This window comes from Mustela erminea, chromosome 11 (genome assembly GCF_009829155.1).
Source record: "Mustela erminea isolate mMusErm1 chromosome 11, mMusErm1.Pri, whole genome shotgun sequence".
NCBI lineage: Eukaryota > Metazoa > Chordata > Mammalia > Carnivora > Mustelidae > Mustela > Mustela erminea.
In genome coordinates this window covers 55,852,117-55,866,585 of record NC_045624.1, presented here as the reverse complement: position 1 = coordinate 55,866,585, position 14,469 = coordinate 55,852,117, and the positions used below count along the sequence as shown (strand labels likewise).

The 14,469-nt window shown below is 38.0% G+C and overlaps 2 protein-coding genes across 12 annotated transcripts in view; one reads left to right on the top strand and one right to left on the bottom strand.

Annotated features, from left to right (window-relative positions):
• HDAC9 (histone deacetylase 9) overlaps positions 1-14,469 on the top strand; it is a 923,925-nt gene that overhangs the window by 607,188 nt on the left and 302,268 nt on the right. The gene's annotated exons all lie outside the window — the stretch shown is intronic.
• LOC116568824 lies at positions 8,432-9,598 on the bottom strand. The gene is given in 3 exon segments (XM_032304505.1): positions 8,432-8,733; positions 8,881-9,284; positions 9,287-9,598. Coding segments are annotated over 3 exon segments (897 nt in total). The 5' UTR covers positions 9,551-9,598; the 3' UTR covers positions 8,432-8,504.

The window sequence follows — 14,469 nt, the reverse complement described above, 5'->3', positions numbered from 1 at the left end:
ACCAATTGTACATATGTGCATATGTAGGTATATTTATACATACAAATATGATTTTAGACTAGCAGTGGTAAATAACATATATTTAATAGGACTTTCTAAAATTAAAAATTTGATATACTCATAATTTGAATACTCTCTGGAAGTTTGGTAATAATTTTTAATATGTTCTGAATGTGTAGAATGTGTCTAGCACTGCTAGATATTTTGGGTGGATCATCTCATTTAATTTAATTTAATTTAATTATTTTATTTTATTTTTTAAAAGACTTTATTTATTTATTTGACAGACACAGATCACAAGTAGGCAGAGAGACACAGGGGGAAGCAGGTTCCCTGCTGAGCAGAGAGTCCGATGTGGGGCTCGATCCCAGGACCCCGAGATCATGACCTGAGCCGCTTTAACCCACTGAGCCACCCAGGGGCCCATCATTTTAATTTTAATAAGAAAATCTCTATTAGATACTAGCAATAGATACTGTTACTCAAAATTTACAAATTCAGAATATGGGACAACCATGGTTTTAAGAAGCTAAGTAATTTGCCCTATCATATACAGCTGTTGAGTGATGAACTCAAAACAGTTTGCTTTCAGAATCCATGCTCTTTGTCATTGCTCCCCATTTCCCTCAAGTAGGGAACACTTCCCCAATTCATCAAGTTATCTTGATTCTTGCTTCTAAATATCCCTTAGGTCCATCTTCCTCTCTTCAACTCATCGCTGCAATCCTAGGTCTGGCTACCCAGCACTGTCAGCTGGATTGCAATAGAGTCTCCTGCTTGTCTCTGGTAGTCTGACTCATGGGGTTCATTTGTAATCGATGTGACTGACTAGTAAGTAAATTAGGTCACATTTGCATCAATTACCCACTGTCTGCTGTCATGATATTCCCCAACTCCATAACTCTGGAATAAGAGCCTGATTCAATGCCCCTCTAGTACTTAACATGTTCAGGAATGAGTCCACACTCACTTGAAAACCACCAACTCCTGCCGTGATCTGCCATGCCCACCACCACTTGGGTTGCCGCATCCCTGGGTCTCAAAGCTTTACAAACATCAGATTGCCAAAAGGCCCTTCATTTCCTATAGTCTTAAACGACTTCTTTCCTGCCAGAAACGAGAAAATACCTTCTTTCAAACTTTATGACCCATTTTGTCACAGGAGGCCCAAAAGAACAGTCCTTGTACCTTAAATCTCATACAAAAACAGATCTTTCACCTTTTAACTGAAGGCCTGGTCTCCTGGAGCTCCAGTAACTATCCAGTAGAGCCAAACAGAGGGCAGACTTGTTTATTCCTCTCCATTTGTCATCTTGTCCCATCTTTTCTCTCATAACCCACCAGAACTCTTCTTTTTCTCTTCACCAAATGCAAAGTTAAACTCATACCAACCAAAGCAAATATCCACAGATTCTGGGACTGTTGGGCAGGTAGAATGAAGGATGTGTGGCTCACCGAATGGCCTACTGGTCATGACTCATCAGCCCTGCCAACAACCAGTCTTTCAGTTTCCATTCAACTAAAATGAAGTATTATGTCCTCCATAAATGCAAATATAATCATGCTCTTTCACCTTCTAAAACATGTCAGTCAACGAATGCTCACTGCATTAAAAATGAGGTTAAAACTCATAAAGATGATTAACAACACACTTTCAGTTTTCTTCTCCTCCCTCATCTACTGCAACCTCCTCCATTCACCTGACTTCAAACCCCATTTTCTAAGACGTGTGGTTTAAAATCTCCAGGTAAAACTAATGACAAACTTACCATCTAATAATAATGAGAATTATTTTAGCTTTTACTCAGTTGTGAACAAACTGTGAACAAGTTTTGAACAACTAATTGTTATTTATTCTTTTTGGTGAAGAATGCAGCAGATAAAACGTCACACCATTAACACTAGGTATAGCATGTTTATTGATGTGTAATCAATCAAGTATAGTAAGTTCAGCGATAACTGAACATAATCATTTTAAATACCTTATTCATATTTATTGCACATTTTCTGATTTACTTTATAAATATAATTTTCAGTAGCAATTTTGATACTTTATTAATAATATGTACATAAATATGCATAATATTTTATATTTTTCAGAGAGATAAAATAAATTAAAGAGTTCATTCATGTAAGCTAGGAATTTATGTTAGTGAAATTGGCATTGTTTCTGCTCACTCTATTTGGAATTAAACATGTTATACTAAAACCAAATAATACCAGATAGGATCTTTTTTTTTTTATTATTTTTTTTATTTTTTATTTTTTATTTTTTTAAAGATTTTATTTATTTATTTGACAGAGAGAAATCACAAGTAGATGGAGAGGCAGGCAGAGAGAGAGAGGGAAGCAGGCTCTCTGCTGAGCAGAGAGCCCGATGCGGGACTCGATCCCAGGACTCTGAGATCATGACCTGAGCCGAAGGCAGCGGCTTAACCCACTGAGCCACCCAGGCGCCCCCAGATAGGATCTTAAACTAAAATTTTAAGCATTGTCTAAAGCACTATATTATGCATTTATTCTTTTTAGATATTGCAAGGTTCTTTTGCTAATACTAAGTTATTATAGCTATATCTCCTTTTGGATTTTAAAAAGATATCTATTGATTGGTGAGTATACACTGAAGTAGGAATGAATAAATGCTGCTCAACAAACATTTTAAAAATCGTGCAGTGTAACAAACAGGACAACCTCAGGGAAGATAAAATTATTGAAGATCATTTGTAAGGAGAAACCTGGGAAAACTTTTTGAAATTGAGAATCATTATCATTTAACTTGTAAAATTTATGAAAATAGTCATTTCTGATATAAACACTGATAAAATTCTTACCACAGGCAATATGATCATTGTACCAATTTAAGTACTAGTTTGTTATTTCAATCTACAAATGGAAAGGCCTTCTTATATACCGTCAAAATATTAACAAAATGCTATCTTGATTAAATATTTTTAACTGAGAGTTTTAACAAAAGTGCAATTAACATCGCTCTATTATTAATTCTACATTATAAGTTTAAAGAATTAATTCCAGGGGTACCTGGGTGGCTCAGTTGGGAAGCATCTGCCTTTGATGCAGGTCATGATCCCAGGGTTCTGGGATGGAGCCCCGCATTGCGCTTTCTGCTTGGCGGGGAGTTTGCTTCTCCCTCTTTCACTCCCCCTGCTTGGGTTCCCTCTCTCACTGTGTCTCTCCCTGTCAAATAAATAAATAAATAAAATCTTCTAAAAAAACTATCATAAATCTATTTTTTAAAATAATTAATTTCAATGTCTGTTATTGCTGATAAGCTCTGCTGTAATTGATAACAACTATATAACTACAACTAACATTACATAATGCTCAATATATGCCAAGCACCATTATAAAATGTGTATATTAATATACTACTTCAACACTTATGAAAATCTATAACATACTTGATACTATCATCTTCGTTTTAGAGAATTTAACTTTTCAAAAATCACACAGCTAACAAGTGACAGAGCTAGAATTCAAATCCAACCAATCTAGCGTTAGATGCCATACTCCTTAACCACTATGCGCTTTCAGAAACTATAAAATATTTTGAAAAAAAAAAATCAGAGACCTAAAAGGATATCTTATTCTAATAAGACATACATTTTTCCATTTGATGAACACTACTAAAGCAGGTAGCTGCAGTTAATCTAAGTTAAGACTAAAACAATACAAGTTGTATAGCAGGACTGAAGAGTTGGATATGCCTATACAGTGAGCAACAGCCTTCAGAAGTAATTGTGACAAGTGAATTTAATAAAGGAAATTTTGGCTCCTGGTGAATGTCAACAATTTACGGCACCAAGTGAGACCACTCAGCAGAATCTGCACACCGTCCATTACTGAGGGCCAAATTATTAATTAAGCTAGTGTTGTAATTTTAATAGTTTTTTGATAAGCATGATATGTGAGCTGATAAGCTACTGACCCCTGAGAGTTAAGACCAGGGATGTTTTAGAAACCAAGAGTTAAAAGATATGAAGTAAAGAGACATCACAATAGATTTATAAAGCTTTGTCTTGTTATCCTGATAACTAGGTAGGGTTTTAATACAAGAAGCTTTATAAATATAAAATCTTAGCAAAACAATAAAGATATATGTAAGAAGATACATATGTAATAAAATCCATATAATAAATATATATGTAAATATATAAATATATATAATACATACAATAAATAAAATACATATAAAGATCTATGTAATAAGATACATGTAAGAAGACTAAATGTGTATAATTCTGGCAAAGGAGCTAAACAAGCATGGAATCTGAGAAGCGCTATATTTGATGGTTGCTGAAGTGGGCAAATGTTGTTGAACAATCTTGAGACTGTGACGTCTGTCATGAGACCAGAGATAAGGTATAAGATTGACCCAACAACAGACTGTTATTTTGTTAATAGAGAGTCAGTTTTAGCTTAAAGAAAATACTCATCAGATACATATTATTATTTCATTTTATAAAGATGCTCTGAGATGTTATGTAAATTTCCCCCAGTTTTCACACTTGCAAAATGATAGGTTTGGAGTACAAACCTAGGAGCTTTTACTCTTTTTAATAACTTTAGTTTGTTTAGGAAGGTGCATGAATATTAAGTTATCCACACTACATAAAATATGAGTTATTCTGCTGGAATGATACTTTCAAAGTATGAATCTTTTTTTAGCAACCCCACTAAAAGGCCAATTCCTAGGCCTAAACTCTTGGGAGCTTAAAACTATTCACTGACTTGCCACTGATTTTAGGATTAAGATTCAGCCTCTTTAGATAGGATGCAAATTCTGTACAGTCTCACTCCACATGCTCCTGCAGTCTCCTATCATTATAAATTTCCATACTGACCTGCACCTGTTCCAAGCTACTTACCAAGTGCCCTACCACCAGACCCACTCTACCATGCTGTTCCCTCCACATGGGACATTCTTCTTCCTCTCTGTCAACTTAAATCCTTCTCATTCTTCATCTTTTGGTTCAAATATCCCTTCCTTAGAGAAGTTTTTCTTGAGTCTCTTATACCCCTTACTTCTGTTGCTCCTTTTTATTTATTTGTGCAGAACTGATGAATATTTGTGCCCCTCACTAGACTATAAACTTTACAGGGGAGTGACTCTGTTTTGTTTATCATTTTATCTTCTGGTTTCTAACAGGATGCCCAGCATCTACTAGACACTTAATATAGGGAATGAGTGAATAGATTTAATTCATTAAATTCCACCAAAGTCAAGAAATTATTACAGAATTGTTCAAGTTACAATGCTTTTTTGTGATATGTATTTCTTAGGTTTGAGAAAATAGTTACAAAAGCACTCCTTCAAAAATTAAAGTATTTTGAGGTGTATTATGTTATGTTTATCTTAGCAAATGGATCCTAGGATTATTGTTAAAGGTCTAGTTATGGAGGAAACAGCAATATTCAACTCCGACTTATAGAGACAAGTGTTTATTTAAGATGTTTTCTTACATGCTACAGGTTGATCTGTGTGCCTTTTCAAACACTTGTCTATTTTAAGAGGAAAGTTTTCTGTTTTAAGAGGATGCTTGTGGTTAAATGCCAGAAGGAATACAGGCTAAACAATATTCTTTTTCTTCCTTTTTTGTAAGCAAACATTTTAGCAGGGAGCTATCAATGACTGACTTCTAGTTTGGTGACAAAAGAGAAATGGAGTATCTTGCCTTTGACATATGCATGCTTTGGGAGACAGGGTGAAATGGACATAAAATCACACATTTTCTAGAACTTGACATTTGGTAATTTGCACACATGTAATTGGTTCTGGAGGCTGGTAGTGAAATATGGTGGTTCTCCTAACTTTGAGTTTGGTAAGGTGTTTTCTTGGGCTGAGAGGTGAAAGTATAAAATTTAAATGCCTGATTCTGTAGGAGTTCTCACCCTACTTACTTGACCCGCCTTGCTATATGTTTAAACACATAGGTTCAAAAAAATCCACTCAGGACATAAAATTGGTTTATTAATAGAGAAACCTAAAAGTTGTAGTTAGTAGGATATTATTAAGGCTACTTACTGCATTTTTAAGGAGCTGTGATTTTTACCATTTTTTAAAAATTCAGAATTCCTTTGATGAAAGTTGCAGACTGTCTCCAAAAAATTCACAGATGCACATACTTACGCAACTTTGTGCACAATTTCAGGGGTTTTATATCCACTAGAATTTGTCCAGAGAACCTAAACTAAGAACGCTTATTCAAAATAAATCCATCTATTTCATGTCTTAAATAGCAATGATTTATATTGCTTGTCATCCCCCTCATTATGATTTGTTTTATATCTGGACTCTAATTATCAAAGGGGAGGAATAAAGGAAATGCTCAGGAGATTCATCATAGTCAACAGAAACCCCTATTTTTCTCTCTTTATCTTCAGGCTATTATTTCTAGACCAGCGCTCCATTGTTCAAGCTGCACTGTTCTTTGGCCATCAACCAGACAGAGGGTGCTAGTCTAGGCCATTGCACAATTTCATCTTCCTCTGGGCTGTTATGTAATTAAAATAATTTCAATCTATCCTCTTGAAATTTTTTTTTCTACAGGCAATTGTAAAAATGTAGAAGCTAAAAAGCAAACAAAGGAACAAAAATATAACTTGTTTTCTTTACTTTTTATTGTGAAAGAATTTACTCATTATGGACTAGCTACTTATTTAATTTCAAAATTTAAATGTGGTTTCTTTTGTATTCTGTAGTGGAGTAAAATCCCCACTGATTTAAAACGGTGATTTTCCAAGAGCACTGCAAAGGGGCTGGATCCTAAACATTTCTAAAGGAACCACAGATATAAATGCAAAGTACAACCAAATTAGTAATGTATTTTCTTCTGGAACTCTTATATCTGAGGATGTCTATAAATGCATCGGAAGCAATTTACATACTGTGCATATATGTAGTAACTTTTCCCAACATTCCAACTAATTGAGGAACAATGTTGTCAAATAGGTTCAGTTTTATAGTATTAAAATAAACCTCTAAGCCTCGATCCAGAACCATGGTTTAACTCTACACCATACACATTCACATTGCACGTGTATATAAATGGTGGTTACACTTGAAAAGGATTCCTTCCGATTCTGCTGGTGATGCTTTACCTGAAAATTTTGTAGTGATCAGCTACCAACAGCTCTGCCTTGTGAGATACATTGTTGTTTATAGATTCTTCATGATCTGAAAGTGAGGACACTATTTGACATATAAAATTTTACCTTTCCTTTGTGCCTTTTTGTATATTGTTTGATGGCATGAAAAATATGCTAAGCAAAGACTTGTTTGGAAGGAGAAGAACCTGAGAAGAAGGGAGTGAGACTGACCTGACCTCACTGGAAGCAACCAGTGAGTATGTGGGAGCAATAATTTATCTACCTGGAGCCTAACCTCTGCTACAAGGGGCCACCACTAGGAACTGGAAGGTTAGTATAGAAATAGTGAGTGCTTTCTGTTGTTGTTGAGCACAAACTTGTTATTCCAGCTTCTCCTGGACTGGGTGTCACTCTAGAATTCAGAAATACTACTGCCCACTGTTATGGGAGAAGAGGAATAGTGAGCAGTCTTATGTATTTGTTGAAGGTACCCTCTATCTTATCAAAGTTTTACTTTAAAAAGGAGCATTTTACTTGCCAACTCTTATGGTCTACAACTTTTTAAAATCACAAGCAATACAAATATTTTAGCAGGTACTTATGTACATAATCATTATATAGATATATAAACAGATGTAAAAATATATCTCTCCAAATTATATAAACATATCACCACAACAATGTAATACTTATGTTAACAGAATATATACAAAAGGGGAAATTAAGAAAGGTGAGCTAACAATGAAATAAAGATGATTTGTAAATAAATTTTATCTTGTGAAGTAATGCGATAGAAACCTTTTGCACTATGATGAAAAAAGTTATTTTTAACAACTTCATCGAGATATAATTCACATATCATATAGCTGAGTCACGTCAGTGTACAATTCAATGGTTTTAAATATATTCACACAGCTGTACAACCATCAGCACAGTCGGTGTTAGAAAATTTTCCTCAAGCTCAAAAGAAACTGTGCCCATCAGCAGTAATTCTCCACCTCTAATCTAGGGAACTATGAATCTACTTTCTGTCTCCATAAAAGAAAAATGTCTGTTCTGGACATTTTATGTAGATGGAATTGTACAAAACATGGTCTTTTGTGGTTGTCCTCTTTTACTTAGTATAATTTTTTCAAGGATTCATCCATGCTGTGGCATACATCAGCATTTCATTACTTTTTTCTTTTGAATACATATTAGTGACTATAGTTGCCATGCTGTACATTACATCTCCAGGACTCATCTATAACTGAAAGTTTGTGCCCCACCCCCTTTTTAAAAAAAAATACTTATTTTTTAGAAAGGGGGTTGAGGCAGAGGGAGAAGCAGAGAGTCTCAAGCAGAACCCCCGCTGATCAGGTGGAGCTGAGGCTGGGCTCCATCTTGACCCTGTGATCTTAACCTGAGCAGAAACCAAGTCTAACCCTTAACGACTGAGCCACCCACGCAGGGGCCCTGAAAGTTTGTACCTTTGGACCGCCTGGAGGCATTTCACCCCGTGAACCGGAAGGTGTTCTCTGTGGCGCCGTGGTGTGGCTTGCGGAGATCTTGGCGGAGGACTGTGTGCTAGTTAGTGTTGCAGGCACAGGCCGCAGTCCGCCTCGGGCCTTGTGCCTTGGGGTGGCTCTGGGCGGGGTGGGGGTGGGGGTGCAGGGAGTGGAAGGGGGAGGTTGGGAAGGTGCGGCCTGTGTTGTGGCTGCAGGGCGGGGCTCGGTGTCCCAGGTGCAAGCCCTAGGACCTCCAACGCATGGAAGGCGGAACCTATTTCCTCACCTCCTAGCAGATGCTGTGCGACCGGAAATCTTCCGTATACCATTTGTGCCAGGCTCATCCGGCCGAGCTTCGGACACGGCTGTGATAGTGTTGTGGTACCTGCGCTGAACTGGACAGAGTAGGGAGTGCTGGAGGAAGCGGAATTCTGTTTCCTCAGGAATAAGACTTGTGAAGGATAAAATTAGAGAAGGAGACAGCAAAACCTCCCAGGTGCCGTGTACCGCGTGCTTCCGTGTCGGGAGGAGGCGCTCACGCCGGTGGTCCTCCTGGCTTTCGAGGGCTGGACGGTGGAGCAGCTGGTCAGCAGCGGCTCTTCCTGCAGGCACGGGAGTGAAGACCAGGCCCAGTGCCTCTGTCTGGTTTCCAAGGAGTCGCGTAACTCCCCATAGGCCATGACCGGTGAGGCCAGTGAGAGAGTCAGGATTTTACAAGGATAAGGGTCAAGGATAGGCGAACACAGTGCTGGCAGCTGGGAGAAACGTCTTACCCTTTCCGACGCAACTGGCGTGTCGAAGAACCCGGGCTGTGCAAAGAAACCTGTTTTTGACAGTTTCGCGAGAAATCTGGTTGTGAATTGTTGCGGCATCTGAGGGGGGTGGTGAGAGACGGGACCCGCTGTGCGAGGCCGGGCGTCCCCACAAAAGACGAGGGTTGCAGGCCACAGGGACATCCGGATGGGGGCCTCGGCTGGTTTGCCAGGTGCCGCACGGGCCTGCGCCAGGACGCTTGCGACCGAGCTGGAAGATCGTTAAAGGGCAGCACTTCGAGTGCTACGTAAACTGTGTGTGGAATGTTGCCAGGGCTTCAGTGGTAGATGGCCACAGCACCTTGGCCCCGGGGTCTAGGTGGTTGCTTGCTACCTGTTCGGGCACCAGGTGCGATCACCTGTTCTGCCTGCCAGGTGCGATCAGTTGGCCATTTTTCAGCCTCCACTGGCAGCTGAAGACAGAAGCAGCTTACGCGTTTCACTAGCTTCTTCGCCTCTGCGTTGAGGCCTGGGCCTTCCTCAGGGCCAGGATCCTCCTGTAGGACCCTGCCTGGGAACAGCAGTCAAGGCTTCTGTTTTGTATTTTCCCAGACGAGAGATTTTTGTATCTCTCCTTTCCCAGTGTGGATAACCTATCCAGTGTTTTTACCTTTAAGAAATGCCTGAAGGTGCGGCTACATTGTGTATTGAGCTAGTTAATCATTTTAAATGGAAGTAGTTTTGCCTCAACCGCCTCGGGGACTTGTGGAGGAGCTGTTGTCCTTGCCTCCTCTGGGATGGAGTTCTGCCTGGGAGGCCTCACCACTTGGCTTCTGTAGCTGAAGAGACAGGCCACAATGAAATTGGATGTTTACAGTGCATCCCAAGTGTCTCTTTCTGGCACTTTACTGTTTTCCTTGTATAACTGCACTTCTCCTTGGTATTTCTGGGATGATTGAGACTTCATACACCAACCTGCATGGGCTCTGCCTATGGGACATGACATTGAAGCTGCTAGGATTCCTTTAAAAACTTCTGTCCGCGTACTTTGAGAACAGCCCTTTGTCACCTGCTGGTAGGGACTCTCAGAATCAAGGGGACCTGGCTTAGCAAGGAGCAGCGCTTTGCTTCTTGACCTGCAGCTTCCCAGGGTAGTTGTGCTCATTGGACCACTAGGACTGCTAACAGGTAGGTCAGAGGCTCTTACACCTCTGGTTTCAAATGCTTCTGAGACTTCTGCCTGTGTTCTATTTTCTCTTCCTTTGCCAATAATCTGGTTAACCAAGCTCTCCAGAATTGAGGACTTACCTCTGTTATGTAAAGTCTCTTGTATATTGTTAAATGTTTGGCTTCAGCAGTTTATCACAACCTTTTTTAGCCACCAGATGACCCATTTCCCCAGCACTGCCCCTGGAGGAGGAGGAGGCCTTTTGGTGGCATTGGGCTGTGCTTATGTGGTGTTTCCGGTCATTTAGTGTTGTTTCATTTACGACCCTCACTTAATGGATAGGCTTGCGGTTTTTAAATTTAAAGATATTAAGATTGAGTTTACTCTCATTTATTTTGAGGGGATATTTATACATTTTTAAGTATTCGTATTTAATCAGTTTGCAGTTTAATGCCTGTATTTCCCCTGAAAATGGCAAATAACATTGTGTATTTATAAATGAACAACAACAAAAAACTTACTTTTGTACAGCTAGATAATATGCCATTGCATAGATATACCATAGTTTATTCATCAGTTGATTGGTGTTTGTACACTATTATGAATAGTGATGTTGTAAACATTCATGTTTAAATTTTTGTGAAATATATATTTTTATTTCTCTTAGGTATATACATGTTATTGAAATTGCTAGGTCATGTGTTAGTTCATTGTTTAACTTTTTAAGGAACTGCCAAACTCTTTCCTAAGTGGCTACATCATAGTACCTTCTTACCAAGTGTATGAAGAGTTTCAAGTTCTCCACATTCTCACCAACAGTTGCTATTATATATCTTTTTGATTATAAACCGGTGGAGTTGTTGTGAAGTTATTTCTCATTGTGGTTTTGATTTGCAAATTCCTGTTAGCTTATGATGTTGAGCATCTTTTCATGTGTTTATTGGCCATTTGTATATCTGTTTAAAAATTTTTTAAAAAGATTTTATTTATTTGTTTGACAGAGATCACAAGTAGGCAGAGAGGCAGAGAGAGAGAGGAGGAGGAAGCAGGCTCCCCGCTGAGCAGAGAGCCCAGTGTGGGGCTTGATCCCAGTACCCTGGTATCATGACCTGATCCGAAGGCAGAGGCTTCAACCCACTGAGCCACCCAGGCGCTCCTGTATATCTTTTTTTTTTAATTAATTAATTTATTTTCAGCATAACAGTATTCATTATTTTTTCACCACACCCAGTGCTCCATGCAATCCGTGCCCTCTATAATACCCACCACCTGGTACCCCAACCTCCCACCACCCCCACCACTTCAAACCTCTCAGATTGTTTTTCAGAGTCTGTAGTCTCTCATGTACACTATGGAGTATTATGCCTGTATATCTGTTTTAAAGAAATGTTTATTAAAGAAATTTACTTAATTTTTTTTAATTGGGTGGGGTTTTTTATTGTTGTTGTTATTGGGGCATAAGAATTCTTTATATGTGCAGGGTACAAATATCTTACCCAGTATATGGTTTGCAGATATTTTCTCTGATTTGTAGATTGTCTGTTTACTTGGTCGTGTCCTTCTGAAAGAAAAGTTTTTACCTCTGACTATCTCTGAATTTATCTGCTGTGAGGGTCACTTTTGTCTTTTGGTCTTCTATCTGTGAAGATTTACTCCTGTATTTCTTCAAAGAATTTTAGGATTTTAGCTCTTAACTTTTGTTCTATAATCTTTTTGGAGTTAATTTTTGTGTATGGTATGAGAAAAGTTCAGTTTCATTCTTTTGCATGTGGATATGCAGTTGAACCAGCTATGTTTGGTGAAGGACTGTTCTTTCTCCATTGAACTGTCTTTTAAATAGCAGCAGAAGGGCTACTATTTTCTTTTGTACCCCACTTGGAGACTACAGCTCACAGGTACCATATTTGGATTCTATCCCTCACCGTACCACTGTTTAGCCAAATGTCATCAACCAGTGTTTCAGCCTTTCTTTAAGGTCCTAAGGTAATACTAAATTACTTGTACACACCCAGTGTCATCTGCAGTAGCGTAGACTTTCTCTGGAACTTCATTTCAATCACCCTATTCTAACCATGACTTTAATAGGATAAAGTAATTATTCTAATACGCTGGTGAGTTAAAACAAAATAGGATATCTTAGTGACCTAGAGTTGTTGATGGGTTTAGCAAAGAATTTTGTTGTACATTGTGAAGAAGAAAAACAAGAAATTTAAGTTACATTTAAAAATGATGTAGAGGGGCGCCTGGGTGGCTCAGTGGGTTAAGCCGCTGCCTTTGGCTCAGGTCATGATCTCAGGGTACTGGGATCGAGTCCCGCATCGGGCTCTCTGCTCAGCGGGGAGCCTGCTTCCCTCTGTCTCTCTCTGCCTGCCTCTCCATCTACTTGTGATTTCTCTCTGTCAAATAAATAAATAAATAAAATCTTTAAAAAATAAAAATAAAAATGATGTAGATTTAGCAGCTCAAATACTCATATTTTTCTCTCAAATATAAAAGCAGTTATATAATTTTTCTCCTAGTTTATCATTTTATTTACTTAATTATAATTTTTAAATTTTAATTCCAACATAGTTAACATATTGTTAGTTTCAGAAGTACAGTATAATGATTCAGCAATTCTCTACATTACTCAGTGCTTATCTTAAGTGTATTCTTTAATCCTCCTCACCTATTTCATCCATCCCTCTACCCACTCCCATCTGGTAACAATCAGTTCTCTGTAATTAAGAGTCTTATTTTTTGGTTTTTCTCTCTCTCTTTTTAGAAGCAGTCCTATTTCTATGATGTAATATATACATTCTTCAAACACAAAAATTAAGTGACCTCCTGTTCTGTTCCAGGCTCTAAGTTTGGGACTGGAATAGTAGCAGTGCAGTGGGGGTTTCTATTCATAGGTACCTTGTATCTAAGAGTCCTTCACTGTCCCAGTCTGAGTTAATGTCAGTTCTTGTTTACTTTAAATACACACATACACACCACCTTAGCATATTTAATCAATTAAAATACTGATCTTACAGAAAGTAAAACATTTTAAAAAAACTTTAATGTTTTTAAAAAAACATTAAAAAAACATTTAAAATGTATGCTTATTGGACAGTTAAAAAAATAGTCAGAATAAAAAGTAGCAATCAATAAAGCTATCGTAGTATCAGTGTTTAGAAGTAATTACTGTTAATTGTCTTTGTCTTTTTAGATTTTTCCTAAAATTTGCAAACTTAAATATGTTTTCTGTCCCAAATCTTCATTTTAAGTCCCAATTTACATCCTTCGGCTCTCATTTCTGTCCCTTGAGTATCATTGTTCTTTCACTGAGATGAATTGAATAATATGTTAAAATTCTAAAGACAAAATGTACTTAATGGTACATGTTATTGTATTTATTTATCAGTGAAAGTTGGTACAAATTAATTTATATTTTATGAGTATATATTGACTTCAAAGTAAATTAAAATTCAAATTTTTTTTTTTTTAAAGATTTTATTTATTTATTTGACAGAGAGAAATCACAAGTAGACGGAGAGGCAGGCAGAGAGAGAGAGAGGGAAGCAGGCTCCCTGCTGAGCAGAGAGCCCGATGCGGGACTCGATCCCAGGACCCTGAGATCATGACCTGAGCCGAAGGCAGCGGCTTAACCCACTGAGCCACCCAGGCGCCCAAAATTCAAATTTTTTTGAAGATTTATTCATTTTAGAGAGAGTGAGTGAGCAGGGGGAGGGAGAGGGAGAGAATCCCAAGCAGCCTCTCTGCTGAGCACAGAGCCAGATATGGGGATATATCTCAGGATCCTGAGATCGTGACCTGAGGGGAAATCAAGTCTGCCACCTAACCGACTTAGTCACCCAGGTACCCCTAAATTAGCATATTTAGACTTAATAAAAAATAACATTTTCACAGTTTTATTTTTTCTCATCTACTTTTACTTTTTCACTCATTCTTTGTATTTGTATTTTCCAAT